We start from the raw sequence: 26323 nt of genomic DNA, 5'->3' as shown, positions 1-26323 counted from the left end.
ATCTAGACTATTATAGAAGCGAGGCGAGCTTAGGGCTATTAAGACTAGGAGGTTCTAATAGGTAGCCCTGCTTAGTAATACAAGATCGTCGGCAATAGTGTTAATAGGAAAGTAGCGCTCGTACTAGGTCTGTCTTTGCGAGAGTCGTAGGAGCAAGCTCGATCGTAGTTATTATTTCTAAGAGCGAGTGAGATCCGTAACGAGCATATTAAAGAAGAGATAGGAACCGATATTACTATAGAGGCTTCGTAACCTATAACGCCGACTAAGGACGAAGACGTCGAGATCGAAGGAAATTTAAGCTCGGTCGCTACTAGAGGTGCGCTTAAAGAAGAAGAGCAGTTACGAGCCCTAATAGCACTATCGATACCTTAAGTTAGTCCTAGCGCTCGCCTAAACATTAAAGAATTAGACAATCGTACCGCCAAAATGCTATTATTTATGCCGGAAGAGGTCGGCGACGTTAATAGCCTCGAAGGCGGAGAGTTCTAGGAGAGCCTTAAATTGCTCTAAGAATAAAAGCTCGCACATATAGAGCAGATGTGCAAATTCGAGGTCGAAGTAAGTGCAACAGCGTAGCTAAAGTATCATGCGATGTGAATAACAACTCGTACAATTTCCGCTGTCTTCGTCCCAAACCAGCTGATCGTACACGGTGGCCACAAGACGAATGCAACCAAGTCACATGAAGTCTGTCTTGCAGTACTAATCTTCGCAGCCTTCTCGTGCCGTTATGAGCGGTGAACACTGAACACGTAGTGCAGGTACGTAGATGTGTACTACGTTCAGACTTTACAGTACCAGAAATCCGCCACACCGACACTCACAATGATTCCTACAATGCCACACCGCCTCACCCTACTTTGCTCTCTTCGCCACTGTATCCAAGAACCTCGCTCCTCGCTTGTTCTCAACGCATCACAAATACCTCGCGATCAAAAATAGCACAAACGTGGCCGCCGCCATTCTAGCACCAACTTACTTCCTGTTCTTCCGTGCTTTATTCCAAGAACGCCACCTGTGCCGTGCCGTACAGTCCGTGCGAACGCCAACAACGTGGCAGCGCCTTACAGACCGGCCAACGAACGCCTTCGAATACGTTCTCGCAACGGGATTGGATGTTTGTAGCGGAATGATTTGATAAAATTCCGAGGTTGGCATGCCGCTTGCGCACGGGAAGAAAACAGCAGTTCGGTTGTGCCGTGCTAAACAGTGTAGCCATGCTTCGGCGAGTGGTCCGTTTCTTTTTTTTGCGCACTTCTGACTGTTTGTGTTTTGATCATGAGACGATGGGAGGGTAAGTGACGATCGACAGCGGCTGAAGGTCCAGGGAAATGGTTTCTGGCGCTTGATCGACCGGCTGGCTCGGCCTTGGACGAAGATCTGTAATAAAAACAGGGGACCGACGGAGATTGTGGTACGCGAAGAACCGCGGGTGTGCAAGTATTGCGCGGTGATGAAGATCTTGATCTGAGGAGGACAAGGAGGGGTGGTGAGGTGATGGGGAAAGATGAGGTGTTGAGAATCATCGAGGGCCCCGTGGCTCGTAGGCGATGTCGCTTACCTTTTCGTCGATTTGAACATGGAATCTGGAAGCGGATCCAACTCGCGAGGGTTGGACGCGCAAATGAGATATCGGGGCCAGAAGCATCCAAAACCACGCACGCGGGAGGCGACAAATGTCCAAGTTTCAAGGAGTCTTCCCCGACTCAGCTCGTTCACACCAGCTGTACGCTTCGATTCGAGTTTGTTCACAAGACGTACTCTGCATGTCAGTGATGTGAGGTATGACGGCGGCGGTGCTGGCCTTATCGTCCACTGCTGCACATCTTCAAAACTCTCCAAACACGGCCATCACACCAATCGCGCAATCCGACCTGGGGCGGAAGTCTATCGCTGTGCATGGTGCCTCCTGAAACGCCTTGTTGAAGAAGTGATCATGCGGATTGCGAAGTCTTCGTATGTGTCAGAGACCGTTGTTGTGGGGAGACCGGGGCATTTGGAATGTTGACCTGGTTGTGATCTGTAAGTGGGGTAGTAATGGTATGTCGCGACTGGCTATCGACTGCTCTTGTTTCATCGCAGGTCTTTCATGCCATGGTCGTACAGTCCAATAGTCTGAGCATTGGCGGATAGTCGACTGACATTCGAGTATCGAGGTACCGTGTTGTTGACACATGGACATGGATCCGGCATTGAACTGGAAGCTCTTCCCTGCCTGTCTCTCCGCATGCCGAGCATTATTTCCAAATTCTCGGACCAATAGAAGGGTAATGGTGAGCCATTGACGGCTGGGCTCTATAGGTCGGCAAGATCGAATATTGCCGGAGGCCATCGTCATCTAGGCCCTGTACTGTCCCGAAGTGGAGATATGACCAAACGATGTAGAAGTTGGTTGTTGTGATGGAGTCGGATCGAGTCTGGGGTTCTTCGACTTGCGGAACGCCCTCAACGTTGGCTCCCGTGCAGGAGCTTGGCGGCACTCGAGTACTGGCATGTAGCTTTGGTGCACACCGCAGTCGTCGGTTGTCGTTGCCTTGACTCGGGATGACTCCCGGCGTGGTAGATATGTAGTTCGACGGTTCGACCTCAAAGTCTTGACCTGACGCTCGGGGTTAAGGCCGCAGATGAAAGCCGAGCCCATGAGTCGTAGTAGTCGCCTGCATTCTGCATCGTCCTGACTCGCTCGAACATGTGATCTCGTCCGTAGCGGCTCCGCTTCGAATGATTTGCATCTACAAGGTTTATGGCGAACAAGTCGCACCATCGTTGGTCACATGGCTGTAATCTGAAACGCGTACCTGATCATCGTCGAGGTCGTCTTCCATTGTGAGCTGTATTCGGGTCCGAGCGGCTCGTACTTCGTGCTTTGCATGTATGCGTTAAGCGGTCGGGTGAGGTCGTGCGTCTCGAGTCTCGACTCTGTCGCTAGCTCCTTGGTCGTGGTCGTGGTGGTCAGCTCGATGTCGGGATGCTTTCTTGCAGTCAGGAGTCTCAGGATGTGACACGCATGTGGCTTTCGTCATGTGATTTCGAGGTTGCTATGGTCAGTAAGACATGTCAAGGATTGTGCCTGTTTGAAGTCCTCCGAATATTGCCAGAAGTCCATCCTCTGGCACTGCGACATACGAAGGACCGCGTGATCGTCTTGACAAGTCCCTGAGCCGTGTCTTGTGTTGTGAGGTCCGAGCTACCGTGTAGGCTTGGGCATTAATACAGCTTTCGAAATGAGTTCCTGCCTGAAGTATTGCGGTGAATTGTGGGCGATGGCTATCCATAAGCGATACAAACTGTGCGTCGAATCTCAGCGAGCACTCGGAGCCTTGGAAATGTACACTACAGCCTGGAAGTATTCGCGGTGAAGGTCGAAGAGTTGCTTCTCATGAGGCCGTGTGGCGTCTGCCTCAGGCGTCAATCTTGATCCAGTCGAAGGGTTGTCAACCAACTCCTCGGAGTCCACGCCGAGCTGTGGCCGAGACGTTCGATTTGTGCATCATCGTACGACGGGCTGCATGCATGGTTATGCCCAGCATTTCTGCGTTGTTCGCGGGCTGAGCGCATCGGTGCCACCAATGGTGGAGGACAAAAGTCGGTCAGGGCAGGAGGATGATGCCAGCGCACCATGCACAATCGGGCTGCTTCTTCCAATGCGACTGATCGCATACTCAAAAACAGGATTTGGAGGTACAAAATGACCCAGATCTGGCAAGGACAAGGCCTGATTGATATCAACAAGGGCCTCGTTGAAAAGTCTCTCTACACCACGAGCTCGTACAATGTTTGACATCATCAACACGTGGGATGTGACCTGCACGTAACATCGCAAGAGGCAAGCAGTGGCGGCGGCATTTCCGAGTCCAGTCTGAACATTGCAGGGGAGATGCTGGCAAGTTGTTGCATGGCTGCATGCGACTAGAGCTGAACTACGCCAGAAGCGACGGCTCCGACGACCGACAGCACATCGCTCACCGCAACGTAGGCGAACTGCTGCGGCTCACAGCTGCAGCGATTCTGCACGTACAAGCCGCTACGGCATCACGAGGACTGGATTCGTCAAGACATGGCAAATCAGAGATGCAAGGGCGGGAATGCGTTCGAGGGAAGTGCCAATGCGACAGACTAGACGATGCAGGTGTAAAGCTCCATCCCTGCTAGAGCATCGTCGTTTGATCATATGTGACGAGTCCTTTCTCGCTCTCTTGCCGAGCAGTTGTGGCGAATTTGATCACTATGCCCCTGGTCATAATAACAATGCTGAAGCTGACAGCCGGTCGGACGCCGAGTTTGCGAAGCGTGAGAGGTTATTATGTACCTGCTCATCATCATCATCTCGAGGAGGTCGGAGAATGTGTCGCAGCTATCACAACTCCAGTACGTACTCCGACAACAGACAAGGCTCCTGCCGGTGCTCACGGGAGACCTGCATGATTCGAGAACATCTCAAATCCAACGTCTGCAGCCGCGTGCATGAGTCGAGTCTTCTAGCGGCAAAAGCGGCAGGCTGCTACACCGCATCGCGCATCACAATAGACAGCAGCAGGAACCGCTCCTGTCGTCTGCAGACATTCGACTCTTCGAGATGTCGTGCTTCTGTCATTTGCCATCCACGCAGAACATGAACAAGGGATATACAGTTTTGGGAAAGCTGCCCGCGGTCTCGTCCAACAAATGACAGGACTCGGTCCGCTCGGATCAGGTCAGGGCTGAGGGCGCTAAAGTGATCGTTTGGCGCCAAAACTGCCGGTCGGAGGTAAAGGGCAATAAAGCGGGCTTGTCATGTGTGGATCGTGCTTTGGACATGTCGTCTGGGGTAGAATTAGACGCAGTCAGTTGTGCGTTGTGCGCCGTGGACGATCAATACTCATCGTTGTGGTTGGTGGCGTTGGAGCTATCGAGGATGTATCAGTCAGTGTTGTAGCTAGAACTATAGCGTATTCTTCCCATCTCGACCCACGGGAACTGGGCATATCTTATGTACTCGCTATATAGCAACACAACCATCACCATCTCTATCAGAGCTAGGGATTCGGATCCGAGGTTTCCGCGGCGGAGTCTCTGGTACCTGGACGTGGGTCACATCACATTCTCGGGTTTTGACATCGCACCACTGCACCATTGCACATCGAGAGCCTGCTGTTGTTCAGATACTGCTGCCAGTGCTGTCAGCCTGCCCCAGCAATCCCCGTGGCGAGGCTCGCAACTTGCAAGCTCGGTCGATTGGCGGTGCCGTTATCTGATGATCGCATTCGGCGAATAAGGTTTGGGTGTCTGTTCCAGCTTCCAGAGAGTCGGTGCCACGCTGCCCTGCCCACCGCCCGAGAAGAGAAGCTCAAGCCAGGCCCAGCAGCATACGAGCCAGCCGCGGCGCAAAGTCAAACTCAGAACATCCTCAGGTCCCCAAGCGGTGCCTTGTCTTGTGCCGGGAAGAAGAAGCGAAGCGAAGCGGTCAACGGGTGGTACCTCTACTCGCCAGGTACCGCAGTGGCGTGCCCTGTCCTGTGTATTGCATTGATTTAGCTCTCGCGGGCCTGACATCCCCAATCGTATTCCCTCATTCCCCCAAAACCCAAGCTGGACCTCTCAATCCGTCGCGCGACCGTTGGGCGTTGATTTGACCAGCTTCTTGGATTGCCCGGAACTCCCGTTGCGCGCTGAGCCTGCCAGTGGCATCCCGGCAGAGCCCTGCTTACTGCGAATCATCCACCGCTCCGCACAACCTAACCAACGGACCTACCGCAGAAGCTTGGCCTGCTGTTTGACCTGCGCACGCCCGCGATCCGTAACCGTAACCCGTCAGGTCACGGTCACTGCACGAGGTCAGATCCCCGTGTTCCGACCTGAGTAGTCGGCTCCCTGTGCTCTGACCGCATGGCGAGTGCGAGTGCCGACCGTTATGATGGACTCCCGGAGACCATCCACCTACGGACAACCACCTCCCCCTCCCCACGACCCGCGACAGCAGCAACCACCGCAGCAGCAGCAGCACCATCCGCAACACCACTATCAACACCCTCACCCTCCTCCGCCGCCGCCGCAGTACTCGTCTCCTCACCCTCCGCCCGCTCCACCTCCGTCGCAGCAACAGGCACCGCCGCCGCACCACCACCAGACGCATCCTCCACCACCCCACTCCGCGCCTTCACATCCAGGCCCGCCGCCTCCTCGTGCGCCTCCTCCTCAGCAGCAGCAGCAGCAACAGCAATATCAATCGCGGCCACCGCCTCCACAATCACAACAGTATCCTAGTTCAGTAGGCGGTGGACCACCGTCGCAGAGTCCCGCGCTGCCTCCCATACAGTCCGCGGCCTTCCCGCCGCCAGCGACGACGTCGTCTGAGCAACAAGTCCTCCCTTCATTCCGCCATCCAAGTGCGCCGCCGTCACACGATCCGGGTCCCGAATACCGTCATCAGCATCCACAGTACAATCATGTCTCTTCCGGGCATCAGACGCCAGCGTCTGTGAACCGCACATACTCCCACGATTCTGGACACCAGCGATCGCCCACGACTCCCAGCAACGGGCCGCCGCCTTCACATTATCCTCCCGGTTCAGACGGCCAACAGCCTGGCCCACCACCGCAACAGATGGAGCACGGTGGTCACCATGGATACCCACCGAACGGTGTTCCCGTTCCTCACGGCATGCCGCAACATCATCCCGAACAACATCACCCGCAATACATGCCGCCGATGATGGATCAACATCATGGCTACGGACCGCCAGGACCGCCCATGTACGGTGCACCCAACTATGGCCCGGCCTCGAGCAATGCATATGGCCCGAAACGAAAGCAAATGCGTGCGACTCAGGTATGCCAACGGCGCGTTTGAAATGTATTCATATTTGGGTACTAACGTTACACAGGCATGCGAGCAATGTCGGCAACGTAAACAGAAATGTGACGAAGGCAATCCATGTTCGTTCTGTAAGGAGAATAGTCTGCCTTGCCAGTATCGTGACACGCCACCTGTGAAGTATGATAGTCGATGATAGTCGGAACGAGGTAGAATGACGTGCACTGACATTCAACAGAACCGACAAGAATATGGAGAAGTTGCTTGCTCACATGGAAGCGCATACAGCCGGACTCGAGGCATTGACGTCGAAAATTGATAGCGTGGACGCCCGCTTACGCCGCGTCGAACAATATGGTCCGCAGAATGGTCCGCAAGCTGGTCAAGTCGCACGAGGTATTCAATCGAGTCAACCTGTTCAGCAACGATTCGAGCCGGTCGACGACGGCAGTTCCGAAGACGAAGCCAAGAAATCGAAGCGCAAGCGAAAAGCAGGATCGGACGATCACCGTACAGCACCGCATAAGCTGCTCTTGCTGTGGCCGAGCATCAAGCCTCTGTTGAAACGCGCTGGTGTCAAGCACAATGATGGCTACGTTATGGAAGCCGAAGATCGTGGCATTCTTCGACTCTGGACTCGCGGCGAAGGCATTGACGAGCACGACGGAACAGCGCCTGGCGTGCCAGCAAGTCCTGCTAGAAGTGACGACAGTTCTGAGGCTGGCAATGCCACCACACCACAGCCCGAAGGCATTTGGGGTGCCGGTTTCCCATCTACGCCGAGTAGCGACAGCTCAAGATCAGAAGTGACAGGCGCGGGCGGCCTCAAGTCGAATGGTGACATTGACTTGGATGCTGCCACGATCAATGCCCTTTACGAAAGCTATATGAGCAACATACACATCATGCATCCGTTCATCGACAAGCGAAGGCTGAGAAAGATGCTCGATCACTTCATTAACCGATACAGCAGGCCAGGAAAGGTACGGGCAGCCGCGTTTGCGGTCGGCCCGAACTCAGGCTTGGACTCCGACGGTCGGGGTGTCAAGAGACAGAAATCGAACGATGGCTCGTCCGTGAACGCGGATGCACAAGTCCGCAAAGAGCCCACCGAGCGGTCACCTGGAAACGCCATCATATACCTCGTGCTTGCATTGGGCAAGATATGCGCTTGGAAACAACCTCTGCCGTCCATCGTCGCCGACAGCAAACTCAGAGCAAACGCTCACGTCTCGTACGGCATCGCAGAGTCACGAGGGTTTGCGGGAAGCTCGCCATTGTCCGCCAACATGAGGCCCTCTCCAATGTCGCCGAACTTCACTCCCAAGCCCCAGCCAACCCCTCCCACCGAGTCTCGTAGCCGTCGCTCATCCGTGGAGGGCGCGTCAAGCTTTCATACTGGACGTCGCAATCTTGATGTCATACCTGGCATCGCTTACTATGCGAAAGCCGCCGAGATTCTGGGCGAACAAGGCGATGGCAATGATCTGGTACACGCGCAGATGTTCTTGCTAGCCGGACTGTACAAAGGCCAGCTAGCGCGGGTGAAAGAGAGCATGAGCTGGTTCAGCATGGCGGGCCGTGCTCTGTGTGCGCTCCTTGACCGCTACAAATTGTGGAACTCCCAATACTGGTCAGAATACGATGTGTCCACAGACATCCGGCAAGCACAGTTGCAAGATCAATCGCGTGTCAACAAAGATACGCGATCGAGCCTTATTGTCATAGCTTCTTGGTCATGTCTACAGCTGGAAACAGACATCCTTGCGGAGATGAATCTACCCAGGAGTCAGATCAAAGACCTAGAAGATCAGCTTCTGATGCCTGGCGGCAGAGTCGAGGATGAGTACGGAGAACTCGAGCATGCGGGCTCCCGTGAGGCTCAAAAGGAGGCTCAAAGAAAGATCGAGACCTACTTCACCGCTCAGATCTGGCTCCGAAAGAGATTGAACAAGGTCCATCTCGAAATGTACGGCCCGGAATGCCTCGATCAGCCTTTGGACATGGTTCAAGAAATGTTTCGATATCATCAAACCTTTCTGGAGGCCTGGAGAAAGAATTTGCCTGATGAGTACCAGTGGCATGACGATGATCAACCACCAAGCGATATCCTCGATGCGCGCTTGCGAGCTAAGTACTGGGGAGCGCGATACGTCAGCAGCCGGCCCTTCCTCGACTACGCACTCCACATCATGCCAGGCTTGGAACTGGGCAAGAAGCTCGAGGACATTGCGACAGATGCCGATGGCAATCGTCGCCACAAGGCGGACGTGCATCTCTTCAGGGCCATTAACGGCATGGGCCATGACCACATCTGGGCAGCAGCGCGACGGTGCGTCGAGGCGGCTATACATAGTACCGTGGCCTTTGACAACGTGCCGCCCCGACTGATTGTTACTAACATTCACGGCACCGCACACGCGTAAGTCGCGACTCCAACGATCGCTTCCATACATCTTGTGCTGACATAGTTCATTGCAGTCAATTCGGCAACATGCTCGTCCTTTCCGCCACATACGAAAGCCAATATCTCACGCAACTCGTCCCCCGCGAAAAGTTCCAGTACCTGATGGCGCGGACGATCAAGTTCCTCCGCGGCCTCGCGCCCATTTCCGAAACGTGCAAATTGGACTGTGGGATCCTGGAGAAATTCAACAAGACCATCTTTGGAATCGAGGATCACGACATGCAAGAGGTCTATCGCAACGAAGGCGTTGAAAGCGAGGAGGTGCACAAGACCGAGTCGGTGGGCAGTGGGAATAATTCGTTCTCGATGCAGAGCTGATCGTCTTGAGTCGCCATGACACGATCCGATTCGTGCCCTCTGACCGTTCCAGGCAAGATCCAACTCCTCTGGTTCACATACCGACCTCTTCATCGATCCCTGGGCGAGCCACCCACACACACCACATCTGCATTCACATTCTCGGTTTTGTTGACTACTTGTAAATTTTGCGAAGCACTTTCATCTGTTTTATCATTTGGTGGTTTCTGTCCTCAGCGAATATACCAGGCTATTTTACGGGCCACTGTTGGGGCGGGAGTGTCTGTTTTGTCGTTTCATTGTTGTTCAAAGAGCCGGGAAGACCGCGAGGGAGCGAATTGATGGGTTGGCACGGTCGGGAATTGTTCGAAGCGAATTTTGTACGGCATTGCGATCCAACTTCTCTGTTGTGGTGACTTGTACGGATTTGTGTCCATTGCTGCTACTAGCATTATTGTACAGTACAATACGAATACGCTCATTCGTACATAGACACGAAGATTCGTCTCTTCACCTGTTGGTCCCCACGGTGGTAGACGAATGGCAATGACCTAGCTCGGGCTGGAGCACCATCCGGCAATGGGTAACATGCTGATGTTCGCATCCACTGACGATCGCGAAGCACCGCACCATACTCACTCCAATCGAGTGCAATCCCACCAAAGTCTCCACCCAATCCGGTCCTCTCAACCCATCCCTCACAGCTTCTGCATCCACAACCCAACCCCATGATCAAAAAACAAACTCCTCACTCTCCCCTTTCTCTCCACCTCCCTCGTCCGACAATCCCCACCCTCCACCTCCCACACCCTCTCCGGCATCATCAACTCCACCGGACTATCACTCCCCATCTCCGGATTCTCATACACATTCACCAAGCACCCCGAGTATTTGGCGGTGAACTCCTCGTCGACCCGTTTGCGCATGATGGAGATCCGTGCGTCGACGCGTGATTTTCGACCCCATTGGGTAGCGGCTTTGTGGGCCTTTTGCCGGGCGTGTTCGCGGTAGAGGAGGGCGGTGAGCGCGAGGAGGGAGGCGAGGGTGGTGAATATTAGGAGGGTGAGAGGGACGATGAGGGCGGTGCGGGAGATTATTAGAGAGGAGGCGGAGAGGTGGTGGCAGGCTTGCGTGGAGGTTGGTGTGGAGGGTGAGGTGTCGGTGCGAGGTGTGATCATTGTGTATGGGTTCGGTCAGAAGATTGTGGGTGCCGTTGTATTTCCGCCGTCGGTGTCGATTGATGGGAGTGCGCTGGCTTCATACGCTGGGAGCAATTCGGCTCGCGGTCAAAATTGATGGAGATGATTTAGAACAGACGAAAGAAATGTGTACTTGACCCACGCAGCATCGAGGTGGCTTGTTTACTATAGCTTTCAGCGCGCACACGGCGCAGTAATCAGGCGCATGGTGTTGCACGGCGTTCGAGGTATTTCAAAAGCCTTGCGTGATAGCCGCCGATGCTGGGCGCTTGCAGAGAATTCACTGGATGAGAATTTCATGTTGAGCGCGCACAGCCAAGGACGGGCTGAAACACACGTGCACCGAGATTCGTCTCCGGAAGCTAAAGAATCGTCGTGCGACATTGGGATATGCAGCGACACAGGAAAGTGACACATGAATAATGCCAAGACTGTTGGGCTTGCACGTGAAAGAGTTGGCGTAGCGTGCAATTGTAATGCTAATGGAATAGTGTCAGCTTCGCTAGCGGAAAATAGATAGCATGAAGCGGAACTTGACCAAGAGCGTTCATTTGCCTCATCTTCGGTTAGCGTTTCATTTCTGAGCTGCCCTCCGCCCTTCAATAACTCGGAAGATGTCCGCAGCATTGTCGACGTCGCCCTTCCTCTTCTTCGGCTTACGCTTCTTCTTGCCTCCACCTTTCTCATCCTCCTCCCATCCATCTTCCTCTCCAGCAGCTCCGCCCTTCCATTCAGACAAGCGCATTTTCTTCTCCTCGCCTCCTTCTTGCTCGTCCTCAAATCGACTGCTGCCGAAGCCCATATCCATGTCTTCCAGATCGCGGTCTTCCTGCGCGAGCATCTTCGCCCTCTTCGCAAGGCGTGCTTCACGCTCTTCTTTGCTTTCGTCACGATCATCGTCTTCGTCCGTGGCGGCAGCGGAAGCTCCCAGCTGTGACGCCTTCTTGAGCACGTTCTCGATGCCTTTGAATCGATCTTTCGCTTCGTCTGTCTCGGTGGGCTTGTCGCCAAAGTAATTTCGAGGTTTGGCTATTGTCTCGGATGCTACTTGAGCGGAAGTTGAAAATTCGCTTTCCTCTTTGCGCGGTGCCGGCTTTGGTGTTAATTTCGCAACAACGGTTGAATCATCGTCTGCATCTTCATCACTGTCGCCATCATCATCGTCCATGTCTCCCAGAGGATTGTATTCTGTTCCAGCGCCTGCGAAGATGTCTTCGTCGTCATCTTCCGCGGGCTCTTCCGGCTTGAGTTGAGGCAGAGCAAAGTCCGCGCCGAGAACAGCCTTACTTGCATGCGGCATACTCCCCATCGATTGCACGGCTGCATTGCTCTCCACCGCAACCTTGCGTACTTTCTTCTTCACCTTACCGTCTTTATCCACAGTAGTAATGACCTCCCGACCTTTGTGGTCGAGTTCAATCTTTGGCTTCTCCGGCTGGCCAATCTTCTTCCAACGCCCATCGTCAAACGTCGGTGCAGCAGCAGCTTTCGCTTCCGCCGCTGCTTTACGCTGCGCTTTCAGCTCTGCCATGATCTCGTCCCTACTGCGCTTAACACCCACGACTGGAGGTGGAGCCATGATTCCTTTCTTCTCGGTCTTCTCACGCTTCGCGGTCTCGATCTTCTGTGCCTGCAACTTCTCAAGCTCCTCATCTACATCTACCGTCGCTTCCTCCTCCTCCGCCTCCTCTTTGCTAGCATCGGTGTCCAGCACATTCTCTCCTCTTCGCACGCGCTCAAGTAGCTTAAAGTCCAGACCTTTTACCAAATGAGTAGAGGAGACATCACCTCCCACAATCTTGTCGCGCAACGCCTCGAACGTCTCGTACGGAAGCTGACCCAGCCTGACCTGCTCCTCCAGCGCTTTTATCCTCTCCGCCTTGTCGTCTTCTTCGTCCTGAGCCTCCTGCCTAGCTTTTGCGCGATCGACGTAGCCATCTGCAATCTTGCTGCCTTTTGGAGCCGACGTTCTGAATTTCTTCGTTTTCGTCGGCTGTAGAGATGCGTGGCGCTCGCGCATCTGCTTCGCGAACTCGTCGCTGCTTGGGGCCTTGCCTGGCCGTGGTGTCATTCCACCGAACAGACTGCTCTTCTTTGCGCCGAGTGCAGAGACTGGACCTGCCTTTGGCCTCTCCGTTGGAGATGCATCGTTTTGGCGAGCCGGCGTGTCCTGCACCAGCTTGCGGAAGAAGTCGTTGTTCATGTCTGCATGTAAGCCTCTCTGACTGCAGAACGACTTTCTCGGTTTCAATGACGGCGCATTGCTCACGCCTTGGCTTCCGGAATGTGTAAACTGTTGGTGAGGCTCAGAACTCCCAGCTTGTGACGGACGACATTTCCAGCGAGTCGTGCCTCAGGCTCAAGATACTGACTAAGCAGGATGGGCTCAAACTCAACATCCATGGCTCCATGGATGGCTGAGGTCTGATCTCGACGTCTCACCTCTAATAAACCGACGTCCTCACCTTCATCTCACCTGTTACATGTTCTACTTTTACTGATTGATTTGAAGGATCCCAAGTCACTCGCCTTCATTCAGTTTCCCACACCGCGCAGCTGGAGATGCGCTGTACGGTTTCAAAGCTAAGACGCCTCCACATCGCGATGCTCCACTTGCTGCATACTCCGCACCGAATCGGGCTGTATTCCGTTTCTTATTCTGCCACCGAATGGTGGGATGAGCGCCATGCGCGACTTTTCTTGCTTTTTGACGATGCAAGATCTGTGTCAGTAGCCATGCCGGAGAATCTCGCTCCGCCTGGACAATGTTCTGTTGATGGCACAAAACGTCCTTTCGTGTAACAGTCAATTTTCCTTCAGCATCACAAGCATACGGTAAACAATGGCACGATTTGTTTCCCTTCTGCTCGGCCTCGCGAGTTTGAGTCTGGCTCAGACCAACAGCTCGAACACATACACCAACCCGATTGTGCCTGGGACCGCAGCCGATCCTTGGATGATTCGGCACGATGGTCTCTACTACATGATGTTCACTAACACCGAGAACCTGACCATATGGCGAAGCCCGAGCTTGACCGACTGGACAAATGCGGAAGAGAAGGCGGCGTTTGTACCTCCGGTATGTCATGGCACTATCCGGACTCGCTGTAGTATCTGACCACAGAGCAGCCCGGTATGAACTACTCCACGGACTTGTGGGCGCCAGAGCTTCACAACATCGACAACAAATGGTTCGTTCTCGATACAGAGACTTCAAAAGCATCAAAGCTGACATCTCCGGTGCAAAGGTGGATCATTTTCACGGCCGATCCTAACATGGACAACCCACCGCCAGAGATTGAGATGCTCTGCGATTGGAATTGCCCAGCTGTCAACCACAGGATGTACGTGCTCGAAGGGTCCACCGACGATCCATGGACAAGCAATTATACGATGAAATCGCAGCTGAACACTTTTGACCAATTCGCAATCGATGGAACCTACTTCCAGCATTCGACCGGATTGTATCATGTCTACTCCTGCTGGCAGTCGGCGTACATCAGTTGGCCAGCAAATCTATGCATTACGAAGATGAGTGACCCGTTCACAGTAGCGAGCAATGTTACCGAGCGCCAGACAATCTCTGTGCCCAGCAACCCTTGGGAGAAGACTCCATACGGACGAATGGACAATATTCGCCTTTCCAGCAATGAAGGCCCTCAGCAGCTTACAAACAAGGAGACCGGGCAGGAGTTCATCGTCTACAGCGCGGCACGCAGCGACAATCGCAACTATTGCCTTGGTCTACTGGAGCTAGTGGGCGACGATCCAATGAATGTTCAGGACTGGCGGAAGAACAATGACGGCTGCGTGTTTCATCAAAACCCTCAGAACAAAGCTTATGGCGTTGGGCACGCCTCTTTCACGACCAGTCCAGACGAAAGTGAGAATTGGATCGTCTATCACGGGATGGAGAACCCCGTCAATGGCTGGGCTGCAAGGACTGTGAGGGCGCAAAAGTTTACATGGAATACAGATGGTACGCCCCGGTTTCCAAGGCCGGGCTATGGGCCGTACGATGTGCCAAGCGGCCAAAACGCGAGTATGGCGTTGCTGTAAGCAGGCATCGTGTTTTGAGATACTCTCAATCAGCCGTAATCAGACCAGACACAGAAATCAGACACAGAAAGCAGACACAGCATAGTTCAACGAAGCTCGGTCTTGTCCGACCATCGCTACCGACATCTTGAATGACGCCAGCGTGCACTTCCACTGACGCCCGCGCGAGAACCATGCATGTCAGCTTGTAAAGGCGCGCTCGCTACCAGCGCCATTGCGTCCTCGTGAACATCCGCTAGAGCCCGCGCTGAGTCCTTCACTCAACGATGAGAGTCAGGCACCGCCTGCAGAACTATGGATCAACTAACAGCTCCCGGCACTTCGAGTTCCATGGCGATATCCTTCGGCTGCGATAAGCCGACAGGAACAAAGACGTGGGTTTCCCGAGTCCCAGGTTTCCGAACAGCAAGACTTCAAGCAGCGAATTGATCTGCTCTCGACTCCAACATTCTCGATCGAACGTAGTGCATTCGCGTCCGATGGTCGCACCGCAGCAGAGGACGTGGAGCTCTACAACCACCCAGCTAGTTCTACCCTGGCTTCGATCCTGGCAGCTTTCTTCCGACGTCACCGCAGTTGACATGCGACGAAAACGAGTCGTCAACCACATGCAGTCAGCATGTTCACGTACACGCACGCGGTCGTCGTTGCCTACGCAATGCGGAATCTCGAGTGCATGCGTATGTCGATCGTCGAGGAAATTTCGAGGATACCCCTCTCCAATGCCAATGATTTGCCGAGAATGGAGGCACTTTTTGTGGCGCAAGCTACGTGCCGAGTGTCTCTCTTCCACAGCACTCTCTGGTTCCTCCCTCCAAGAATGAGTTGTTTGCTCTCCTTGCACCGCTGAGGCAGTCAAACATTTGCACGACTGCCCTCGACATTCCTTGGGTACCTGGGCCGCCCGCGCCATCTTCGTTGTCGTCGTCATGCAGGCTTGACTTATGCGGCGATGCTTGCGTCTCACCACGAGCGACTAGCTTCGATCTATCCCGTCGAAGACGGCCAACGGTCAAAGCCACTGCGAGGATCCCTAAACCGCCCTTTGCCCAATTTCAAGGACCTCCCTGGCATCTTTAATGCTCCTCGTCAAAATAGTAACCGAAGAACGATTATATCATAGCATTCCGAACGGCACTGCAAGTCCTTAAGTCGTCGGCCCAGCCGTCTGTCGTTTCACTCTGTTCCATCTCTCCGCACGACTACGACTTGCATAATGTTTTTGTTACGCCAATTGGCCTCGGTCGCTCTCTTCACCGCAAGCGTGTGTGCGGTATGGCCTCTGCCATCGAACTACACCCATGGCGAAGAAGTGCTTTGGATACAGCAAGGTCAGATCGACTTCTCGTTCAATGGGCAGGGAAACAATGTGAGCGGCCATTTGATCCTGCAGGAGGAGCACGTACTTACACGCGGGAAACAGCCTAGTGGAGACTACAACGGAACGTCCTCTTCTCAGATCGTTGCCAACGCCATCGAGCGAACGAAAGACAATCTTTTCGCAAAGAACTTCGTCCCGTGGCGATTCCGACCTCGCTTGTCGAACTTCGAGCCAACCTTGGGCTCAGACTCAACTTACATCACCACGGTGTCCCTTGTGCAGACCGAGGCGGATCCCTCCAATGTCGGCAAGCCCGAGAGCGATGTCGACGAATCGTACAGTCTCTCCATGGAAGCGAGCGGCAAAGTGACCGTCACTGCGAAGACTTCCATCGGCCTGCTATACGGACTGACAACTTTCTCCCAACTGTTCTACAAGCACTCCACCAACGGCCAAGTCTACACACAACTGGCTCCAGTCACGATCACTGACTCGCCCAAGTTCAAGTGGAGAGGCCTGAACGTCGACACCTCCCGCTCATACAAGACGCTCGAAGACCTGTACCGCATGATCGACGCACTCTCCTTCAACAAGATGAACCGCCTGCACTGGCACATTACCGATTCACAGTCCTGGCCACTCGAGATCCCTTCCTTGCCAGAAGTGGCTGACAAAGGAGTCTACGTGAACTTCCAGCGCTACACACCTCAAGACGTGCAAAATGTCCAGCAATACGGCGCCCTTCACGGTGTCGAAGTCGCCATCGAGATTGATAACCCTGGCCACACCGCTTCGATCGCCCTTTCCCATCCGGAATTGATCGCAGCGTTCAACGTCCAGCCCAAATGGACAACCTACTGCGCCCAGCCTCCCTGCGGAACACTCAAGCTCAACTCCACTGGCGTGTACGACTTCCTCCAAAAGCTCTTCGACGATCTGCTTCCCCGTGTAAAGCCGTACAGCAGCTACTTCCATCTTGGCGGCGATGAAGTCAACAAGAACTCGTACAACCTCGACGACACAGTCGGAAGCAACGAATCCGCAGTCCTGCAGCCGCTGATGCAGAAGTACATGGACCGCAACATGAAGCAGGTCGAGTCTTACGGCTTGGTGCCGCTCGTGTGGGAGGAGATGTTGCTGGAGTGGAACTTGACGCTACCCAAGGACACCATCGTTCAGACTTGGCAGAGCGATGCGGCGGTCGCTCAGACCGTGGCCAAGGGATACCGCGCGCTGGCTGGTAACTACAACTACTGGTACCTGGACTGTGGTCGCGGCCAGTTCTTGGACTTCTATCCTTCCAACGCGGCTGGGTTCTTCCCGTTCTCGGACTACTGTGCGCCCCTCCACAACTGGCGTGCGATGTACGCGTACGATCCACTCACTGGCGTGCCGGAGAATTCGACGCATTTGGTGCTGGGAGGAGAGGTGCACATCTGGTCCGAGCAGACAGATTCCGCCAACCTTGATTCCATGGTAAGTCACACCACGATCGTAGCGAGGTCTGTGGGACACGATGGCTAACTTGTGCTACTAGGTCTGGCCGCGTGCTGCCGCGGCCGGTGAAGTTCTTTGGAGTGGTGCGAAGGACGCCTCGGGTCAGAACCGCTCGCAGGTCGAGGCTTCTCCCAGATTCGCGGAGATGAGGGAGCGCTTGGTCGCGAGAGGCATCAGGGCGGACACGTCGTTCCAGCCGTTCTGCACGCAGAATGGCACGCAGTGTGCGTATCCCGAAGCCTAGAGATTTGCGAGGGAATGCCTTGTAGTGTGTTATTGGACACGTAGCGTATCGGCGAGGGTAATGCTAGAAATAATGTCAATCTATGATCTTTCTTCACGTCAGGTTTCAGAGCGTGCAATTTCTCGGTCGTCGTCGATCGGATTGGTGACAATTTCGATCTGCTTCAGAACCGGAGACTTCTTGTCTTGAGACTCTTCTCACATCTTCCTCAACAAGACTTGACACAATCGTGATCGGTTGTACATTTCAGACAACTAGATACAGGCTCGTCAACACGCTCGGACCGATGAACAGGCCGACCCAGAAAATGATGTTGCCCAGCATTATGCGCTTCCGCATGAACTTCGATCTCGTCAACGCGACCATCGGTAATTGTAGCAACTGTGACCAGAATAGATATCTGCAGAAGAAGTCATGTTAGCCAGGTTTGCAACGCCTTCCTAGGATTCACTCACCCTCTGACTTTACTAAAGATCAAAGCCATGCACATCTCATGCACAAGCGCAGAGAGCAGAAATGTGACAAAGGTCGCCGCTGTCCTGCTCAGGTGGAAAGTCGAGATCGAAGAGTGATAGACATGTCGGAGCAGGAAGTTGTGCACTGGCCGATTCCAGTCTCTAGCGTACTGGTCACTAAAACAGAAGGGCAGAAGGGTTAGCAGTGGTTCGGGCTCAGGGGATAAGGACAGAGTGAGCCCTGCTGGCAGGGCCGAGAGACAGTCTCGGACGGCTGCAGGCCTTCTGCCCTCTGATCTTCTTACAATGTTGTCGAATTCCACCAGTCGCCATAGAACCCACGATCAGCGAAGCACGTCAGCTCCGCCAGTACGTTGAGAATGCACTCCCAGATCAGATACCAGGTAAGGAGTTGCTCGATCAGTAGCGGGAACAGCATGTCGCTGACAATGAATGGAAACTCCTGCCAGCGTTGCTCGAGGGTCATGCCGGCCTCTTTCATCCTGTACGTCTTTGCAACAGGCGGGTAGATGTAGCCTTGACTGATGACTTGCATCACGCATAGGACACCAAACGTGGCCGTGGTCTTCTCCAGAACGTACCACCAATTGATTTTATCCTGGCGCGGATATTCCAGCTCATACACAAGCGTGGGCAAACAGACGTATTCTGCGAATTGAGTGAAGCCGGAGACGTCCAGGTTTTTCGGGTATGCATTCTTCCCATCCTCGGACTTGCCTCTAAGCTCTTTATTCAGTTCATCCATCTCGAGCCGGATGATGCTCGAAAACGTTGACATCTGGTCTGCGTTGATTGGCCGGCCGGAGCTAATAGCTTCGGCGACATCTGCAACGTCTGACCTCTCCGTTTGGAAGTTGGTCGAAGTGCGAGGTCCCATGGATGGTCGGCGTTCGACCGTAGAACGTGCCGTGTTCGTCACCTCGTGGCTGACAGCCGAAGTCTTTGCTGCACCTCGGGATGCGCCTGTCCTCACTGGCTCGATGGCTTCAAGCTGCTTCAGTTTGCGCTCTAACAGCGCTCTTCTCCTGTAGACGCCAGAGAGATAACCATTGTAGAAAGCATAGCTGTGCTGCTTCATCACGAAGACCAGTCCGTGCAATGTGACGAAGATCATGTGTGTCCATGGCCACTGACGGTGGTATGCCCAGCCGATGACCGCAGCGAGGTAGAAAGTCTGCCATATGTTCTGTATGATCCATCCGCTCTTAGCCCAGCTGATGTACCCGCGTCGTACCAACTTCTGGAAGAAATATCCTTCGAACGTCGCAGCGTACATGACACCATCTGTCAGACCCAGGACCAACACATCTCGGCTGAACATGAGCTTCATTACTTGGTTGCGGCCGAGGATGCTGCCGTAGTCCCTCCAGTTCTTCATCGCGACTTGGCAGAACACCAGGACCATACAGATCCAGAACAAAGTGAAGAAGCCGAAGAATGGACTCTCCGCAGCGGCCGCATGACGGCGATCGAATGTCGTAAATTGCCTGGTGAAGACCAGATCTCGAACCCTTGTGCGAGGGACCTTGGATCGACCAGCCTCAGCCTCCTCACGTTCGATGCCTTTGCGAAGTATCTCCTTGATCTCTGGATCGTCGGCGGTCAACAAGTAGTGCCCTTGTTTGTCCGTGCTCTCCAGTCTGATGGGAATGCTGTTCTCCTTTCCGGCAATACCATTGACAACCGACTCAGAATCGCTGCAAATGCTCGTCTCGGCGTCAGAGAGTGTGCCTCTACGGTAGCTCTCGTCCATGCTCCTTCTCGTGCTGATGAGTGTATCCGGATCCACTTTCAGGTCGTCATAGTTCTCCATCTTTTCGTCGTCGAAATCATCGATGCCAGTAGCATCCTCATCGTCGTCGATTACTGCTGGCTCTGATGGATTGGATTTCGGGTTGATGCTTGACGCTCTTCGCTCGTTGCTGGAGGTTGCGTGATCAGGGTGAAGGGAGGCCGTTCCATCTCGATTCAATGTTCCAGAGAATGTGCCCTGGGTCAACGTGCCATGCGAAGGCTCTGTTGGTCGCTCTGCATGTTGAGCATCGTGTCTCGTCATGTTTCTCCGCCTCGGACAGGGGGTTTCAGGACCTGCATCAATTTGTGGAGCATGCGGTACCTACAATTGAGAGGAGATCAAGAGCATAGATGAGAGAAGAAGAGACGAATGACTCGTATTCGGTTCCTGCCCTGCCAACATTCAAGATCAATATGTTGAGAATGACGTTGAAGTAAAAGGATGAGGATAGCAATCGAAGAGGAAGTATAAGAGCGCTGGATACGCTTACATCCGAAGCCTTTTGTGCTTATGAAGCGCGCATCTGATGGTACATCGTGCATTAATGTGTACAGTCCCATGCAGCACATCGCTGACAGAGCTGGCAGCTTGTTCCTGGTGCTGGTTTCACCTGGAAACTCCTGATAAGGCCACGATAAGACGGCTCGGTCCGAATACGTGATCGCGGCGCGTCGACCTCGATGAACCACTGTCCACCACCTGAGAACAAACCCACTGCCCACACTCCACGCGATGTCGGACTCCGATCTTACTTCTATGGGCCTACCGGCGGACACAGAAATCGAGGAATGCCTGCGAGTCATCGTCCGGCTTGGAGTGAAGAATGAGGAAGAGATCACAGTCAACAAGGCGCGTCAACAGGCTGAGAAGGAATTGGGACTCGATGACGGCTTTCTCAAGAACGACGCGAAATGGAAGGCGAAGAGCAAGTTGGTCATAAACGAAACTATGCAGGAGGATGACGGGGAGGAAGAGGAGCAGGCGCTCGAATCACCAGACAAGCCCGAGGCAGAAACGCCAGAGGAATCACCGCCAAAAGCGAAGGCCCGGCCAGCCGCCAAAACCAGGAAGCGGAAATCGGATGATGCCTCATCGGCCAGGACGAAACGTAGGAAGACGGCCGAGTCAGCTGAGGAGGCATCCGAATCATTCAGCGATGGCGACGAGGAAGACGAGGTTGTGGAGTCTAAGGAGGACTCCGCCAACGACTCGGATTCATTTGCGGAGGATGCGACACCTGCAAAGCCCAATAAGCGGAAAGCACCTGCGAAACAGAGCAAAGTTCAGAAGAAGTCACAGGAGAAGAAGTCCACAGCTAAAACGACAAAAGGAAAGCCTACAGGCAAGAAATCAAAGGACACCATCGTAGACGATTCGAACAGCGAGTCTGAAGCACCTGCTAAGTCGACAGCGGCAAAGGCTGCTCGTATCAAGTCCACCTCCGACCTGGAAGAGGACACAAAAGCAGAGTCAAAGTCAACCAGAGACGCCAGCGAGCTCTCCGATCCTCCAGCCAACATCTCCGACAACGCTCCCAATGCCGGCCACGCCGTCCCGTCCGACAACGAAAGCGAGATGTCCATTCTCATCGACGATCCTCCTCGAAAAAAGAAGCGAAACTCGAAAGCCTCCGCATCCGAGCCCAAAGCCAAAGCCACGAAGTCAAGCACGACAGCAAGCAAGAAAAAAGGCGAGCCTCTTTCCAAGAACGAAGAAGAGATCAAACGCCTCCAAGGCTGGCTTGTCAAGTGCGGCATTCGCAAGCTGTGGCATCGAGAACTTGCGAATTGTGATACGGAGAAGGCGAAAATTCAGCATTTGAAGAAGATGTTGGACGATGCGGGAATGGAAGGTAGGCCGAGCAATGAGAAGGCGAAGAGCATCAAAGAGGCAAGGGAGTTGCAGGAGGAGATTGAGGCGGCGAAGGAGTTTGAGAAGAAGTGGGGACAGGGGAAGGATGACGATGGTACTGGGAGCGAGGACGAGGGAGACGACGATGATGGGAAGGAGGCGGACGCTACAGATGAGGACAAAGCGGGAGCGAAGCCGAAGAGGGTGCTACCGAAAGGTTTCGTCGACTTTGGAGACTCTGGAGACGAAAGCGAGTGAATGAGAGGGAAGTTGTGTGAGCGAATGCTGTGTGTTGTATCTAACATACAATATTATAGAGACAAAGCATAATCGCAAGGCATAATCGAAGGGTTGCGTGGATGCTGGAGACCCGGGAAGAAACTTTGTGCCAGCATGAAGCGTCGAGGACGTCGTATTTATTGTATGATATTTGGAGAGGAACAGCGTCGTCGTTCGAAGCTGCAGTGAGCACCGTCTGCGACACCATAAAGGCAGCTCGAGTAGATTATGAGGCGTTACAAGTCTGGCAGACACATATAGCTTGCGCCTATACCACAAAGACAGCAGACTCCGAGGAAAGACATACATCACCGGTGGCCGCACATTTACCGGAGTGGGTGACGATTCCGTTGTCGTCGATATCTGAACAGGCGCAGTCCACGTTTGGAGAGTTGTTGTTCGAGCAGGTACGTGCGAGGGCTTGGCCGGCGAAAGCGGCGACAGAGGAGGATGAATTGCATGTTGGGCTTCCGAAGGTCGAGCGTTCTGAACCTTCGGACCGGGTAAATGGAGGGTGTCTTTGTTGAGGCGCAATTGATAAGGTGCAGATGGGTGGACTGGAAGGGAACGACGTGACACGCTTATTCTCGCTGGTGAGAGGGTTGTCGGGCACGTCCTGTTGCTTTTTTTGGTTACGATGTGGGGACATCGGAAACATCGCTGTCGCTCTAGAACTAGCGGGCTATATATATGCCCGTGGGCGCCCGTGGTGAAGGAGCCCTAGAGATGAAGTCCGTCAATTCCGACGCTGGGGTGTGAAGTGCTTACATCCCAGATGATGTCGGCGCGGACACCGTGGTTTGTTCTTCGCAGCAATACGAGCAATGCTCAGACTTCGCCATAATTGTCGGACGCACAGATCTGAATGCTCGGAATGGCCGCGAGGGTCGTGATAGTCCTTGAAGACTCTCATAATGTCTATCGTCGAAGTGCCGTAATTCTGTTCTGCTTTCGCAGGCTGTACTCTTCGCGCCATGTGGACTCCAGACACGTCCTCTCGATACTCGCTCCAACCCACTCACCACTTGAAATTCTCCTTGCCTCTCTTCACAAACTTGAACGGCACTTTATCCCCTCTGATCTGAATGGTGATGATGGTGCCCATATGATCATTCAATAACTGCCTCGCCTTCTTATCCGCCTTCGCCCAAGCCGCCTTCTTCTTCTCCTCGCTGGCGGTCTTCAACTCCGCATCACTCATGTACGCACTGACATCCAGCTCCACCGTCCAGGTCTTGAAGATCACGGCGAGAACGGCCAGAATTTCGACTTGTGCAAATCGGCGACCCAGGCATGAGCGGTACCCGTCCGAGAAGGGTATGTAGGCGCCTTTGGCAGGGCGGAAGAGCGTGGGAGCCGTGTCGGGGCGTTTGTCGGTCTGGTCAAATTCCATGCCTTCTTCGACTTGGTAGCCCTCGTCGTCGGCATGGTTTGAGGATGCGGTCTTCGAAGGGTCGAGGAGCCAGCGTTCCGGGCGGAATTCCAGCAGATCTTGCTCCGAAGTGTGCGGCCAGTACTTCGGGTTGCGGTGGACGGCAATGGTGTTGAGGGTGACGTAACAGCCTGCTGGGACAGTGACGTGTTTGTCTCCTACACGCAGACCTTGTGGACCTTTTGTGTCGACAAATTTGGGGATACCGGTGACGGGAGGGATGAGACGGAGTTGCTCATTCATGACGGCGCCGCACATGTTGCCGAACAGTTTGGGTAGGTCTTCATCGTAGCTCCATTCGGAAGCTGGACGGTCGCCAAAGAGGTCGTCGAGATCTTTTTGGAGGTGGCGCTGGGAGGCCATTTTCATAGCGAGGAAAAGGATCGAGAAGTGGAGTGTATTGGCCGCGGTCTCGTGGCCGGCGAGTATGAAGACGAAGGCGTTTCCAAGGATCTCGTCGTCGGTGAGGAGTTGTTGGGACTTCTTGGACGAGCTGCTGATACCTGCGCCTTCGACCAGAGCGCCCATCAAGTCCATGCCTTCTCTGTCGCCACCGCCCTGTTCGACCTCTTCACGCTTCTGGGTATACATCTCGCGCATGTACTGTCCCCACTCGGTCAATCCTCGGTACGCGAGCTTATGAATTTCCAGTGGAGAGTTGGCGAGCATCCATCTCGGAGTCAAAATGACAGTAAGAATTCGATGGAGTAGAGTCTCCAAAGCGCCCTTGTAGGTCATAGTGTGACCTTCCGGAATCGAGTCGTCCCTATTCTCATGCGGCCAGTGAAGACGCACTCCGAATCCCGCTCGGCTGATGATGTGCAGAGAAAGTCGCATCGTTTCGGAAGCGACGCTCCACACGGACTTACTCTCATCAGAGCCTGTACCTACCCACTCCGTCATCATACACTCAGCCTGAGTGAGAGACTCCTTCCACACGAGAACATTGTTCTTCTCGCTGAATGGCGGACTAGTGATCTTGCGATGGTGACGCCAATTCGCACCTTCGGTCGACACGACGTTTTTGCCGAAGAGGTCGAGCGAAGTGTACAACCAGATCGGCTTGGGAAAGTCATTGCGTCGAGTAGTGATTTGAGTATTGGCTTCCGGGTCTGCTACAATCATTGTGTTTGCTCCGGGAGCGACGAGGATGACAACATCAGTGTCCAGATCCTTGTAGAGATCGTACTTTTTCGTCCAGATGTACTCTGGCGAGAGGTATCTAATACCTCGTCAGCAACAGCGGCATACATGTTCGAATTGACCAATACCTACACGATCCAGGATTCGGTCCAAGCCTTTGGCAGCAAACCAATGAATGGTAGCCATAGCTTATGCGTAACGAGCCAGAACCTGTCAAAAGTGTATACGGGCAAGCAGATGTACGGCACGCCACTCTGTTTCGCGGAGGCCAAGTTGATCCTGAAGCATCGGTAACAGTTCGCGATGTACAAAACTGTCAGGCCCAGAGTGGCCAAGACCAGATTGAGGAACATCCTCTAGTATATTGAAGGGTCCGAAGAGTGATGTCCCAAAACGATGGTGATTAAGCGCTGGAAGCGATGATGTTCGTCCAGGCACCGGCGGATGAGTGATCGCAAAGGAGTCCACGTCGCTTGGAAAGTCGGCAGCGGTCTCTCTCGTAGATCTTGGCGGATGTCTGCGCGGTCGAGAGGCGATCTGGTGGAATGCAGATCGTTTGTGTGCGAGATCGACAGTCTTGGTGGCTCAAAGTGGAACTTGCGATTCGTGAGCGTTTTCTGGACCTGGTAATGTATGCCGATGGTTTGTTGCTTCTCCGAGGGCAATTGGAGTATTTGTGTTTCTAGTCGTATTCCACGCACAAACTCGAGGCGGATCGTCGTGCAAGACCGTCCCGTCGGAATCGATGTGAGGTCGTACGTTTTGATAATGACGACGGCGACCCGCAGAGCGTCCAACCAATCAAACACGGCACAAAGCAAGGTTGCTGGACACAGCTCCGGATCGCTTGCGTGCCGAAGTGCGTGTTCTCGTCAGCAATGCCTCTGTGTGGCTGTGTGAAAGATGAAACGACCAGACGTTCCGTTGTTCCTGGGATGATGATGAGAACAAGAAGAAGGTGAAGTCGGCTTTCCTACCTCGAGTCGACACGACACACGATGACCAGTGCATCCCTTTCTTCAGCTGCCAAGGTCCCGTCCGCAACTTCACGCTCGTTCATCGTGAGCTAACAACCGAATGGCCCCCTACCCAAAGCCTATCGGTGCGGAAGGAACCTCTTTTTCGGATCTTGACTCCGGATCAGCATACTGTCTGCCTTGGCTCCATTGGCGGTCTGGGTCCGTCGAACGCCCTGATGGCTCCCTTGGAGATTATCCTCGCCTCTCGGTGTGTTCGGTATATCGACGCCTGCGTCTCGCTTGCGTCAGGGTGGTTTATCTTAAGCCCGAGGAGACTAGGTACAAGATCCCAGACCCGCAGCCACGCAGATCCGGGATGCTGGCGGTCGATCAGCGAGGCGTTTCTGGTGTCTGATCACGGCTGATGCTGATATCGTTTACACCCATCCTGGTCTGGGATCCTGCTCGCCCGCCGCATCGGCGACTTACCACGCTGAATCATCCATAC

At 53.9% G+C, this 26323-nt stretch overlaps 9 protein-coding genes across 9 annotated transcripts; 4 read left to right on the top strand and 5 right to left on the bottom strand.

Annotated features, from left to right (window-relative positions):
• Positions 1-2341: 2341 nt before the first annotated feature.
• On the bottom strand, positions 2342-2875 carry MYCGRDRAFT_93872 (uncharacterized protein; the record flags this gene model as incomplete). The annotated part of the gene is made up of 2 exons (XM_003851438.1): positions 2342-2735; positions 2802-2875. 2 exons carry the CDS (start codon positions 2873-2875, stop codon positions 2342-2344), a joined length of 468 nt encoding a protein of 155 aa, XP_003851486.1.
• Positions 2876-7299: 4424 nt separating this feature from the next.
• MYCGRDRAFT_59958 (uncharacterized protein) lies at positions 7300-9888 on the top strand (the record flags this gene model as incomplete). Its single annotated transcript, XM_003851807.1, has 3 exons — positions 7300-8444; positions 8511-9218; positions 9278-9888. 3 exons carry the CDS (start codon positions 7396-7398, stop codon positions 9579-9581), a joined length of 2061 nt encoding a protein of 686 aa, XP_003851855.1.
• MYCGRDRAFT_93870 (uncharacterized protein) lies at positions 9867-10738 on the bottom strand (the record flags this gene model as incomplete). Its single annotated transcript, XM_003851437.1, has 2 exons — positions 9867-10005; positions 10263-10738. 2 exons carry the CDS (start codon positions 10736-10738, stop codon positions 9867-9869), a joined length of 615 nt encoding a protein of 204 aa, XP_003851485.1.
• A 595-nt stretch (positions 10739-11333) lies between these two features.
• On the bottom strand, positions 11334-12962 carry MYCGRDRAFT_86496 (uncharacterized protein; the record flags this gene model as incomplete). The annotated part of the gene is made up of 2 exons (XM_003851436.1): positions 11334-11788; positions 11906-12962. The coding sequence occupies 2 exons, from the start codon at positions 12960-12962 to the stop codon at positions 11334-11336; spliced, it is 1512 nt and encodes a 503-aa protein (XP_003851484.1).
• Positions 12963-13745: 783 nt separating this feature from the next.
• MgXBX2 (putative xylan 1,4-beta-Xylosidase) lies at positions 13746-14941 on the top strand (the record flags this gene model as incomplete). The annotated part of the gene is made up of 3 exons (XM_003851808.1): positions 13746-13838; positions 13889-13950; positions 14008-14941. 3 exons carry the CDS (start codon positions 13746-13748, stop codon positions 14816-14818), a joined length of 966 nt encoding a protein of 321 aa, XP_003851856.1.
• A 1001-nt stretch (positions 14942-15942) lies between these two features.
• Positions 15943-17880, top strand: NAG1 (N-acetyl-beta-D-glucosaminidase; the record flags this gene model as incomplete). The annotated part of the gene is made up of 3 exons (XM_003851809.1): positions 15943-16187; positions 16242-17615; positions 17677-17880. 3 exons carry the CDS (start codon positions 16035-16037, stop codon positions 17878-17880), a joined length of 1731 nt encoding a protein of 576 aa, XP_003851857.1.
• A 246-nt stretch (positions 17881-18126) lies between these two features.
• On the bottom strand, positions 18127-20109 carry ARE1 (acyl-CoA/sterol acyltransferase; the record flags this gene model as incomplete). The annotated part of the gene is made up of 3 exons (XM_003851435.1): positions 18127-18280; positions 18336-18512; positions 18641-20109. 3 exons carry the CDS (start codon positions 20107-20109, stop codon positions 18127-18129), a joined length of 1800 nt encoding a protein of 599 aa, XP_003851483.1.
• A 785-nt stretch (positions 20110-20894) lies between these two features.
• On the top strand, positions 20895-21388 carry MYCGRDRAFT_81198 (uncharacterized protein; the record flags this gene model as incomplete). The annotated part of the gene is made up of 1 exon (XM_003851810.1): positions 20895-21388. A coding segment is annotated over one exon (408 nt), but the record flags the coding sequence as incomplete, so codon positions are not given.
• A 1119-nt stretch (positions 21389-22507) lies between these two features.
• CYP-62 (putative P450 monooxygenase) lies at positions 22508-25916 on the bottom strand (the record flags this gene model as incomplete). Its single annotated transcript, XM_003851434.1, has 6 exons — positions 22508-22525; positions 22589-22773; positions 23139-23179; positions 23304-24935; positions 24989-25135; positions 25834-25916. The coding sequence occupies 6 exons, from the start codon at positions 25914-25916 to the stop codon at positions 22508-22510; spliced, it is 2106 nt and encodes a 701-aa protein (XP_003851482.1).
• Between the last annotated feature and the right edge of the window lie 407 nt (positions 25917-26323).

This window comes from Zymoseptoria tritici, chromosome 6 (genome assembly GCF_000219625.1).
Source record: "Zymoseptoria tritici IPO323 chromosome 6, whole genome shotgun sequence".
Classification (NCBI taxonomy): domain Eukaryota; kingdom Fungi; phylum Ascomycota; class Dothideomycetes; order Mycosphaerellales; family Mycosphaerellaceae; genus Zymoseptoria; species Zymoseptoria tritici.
This window is presented reverse-complemented; position numbering and strand designations above follow the sequence as displayed.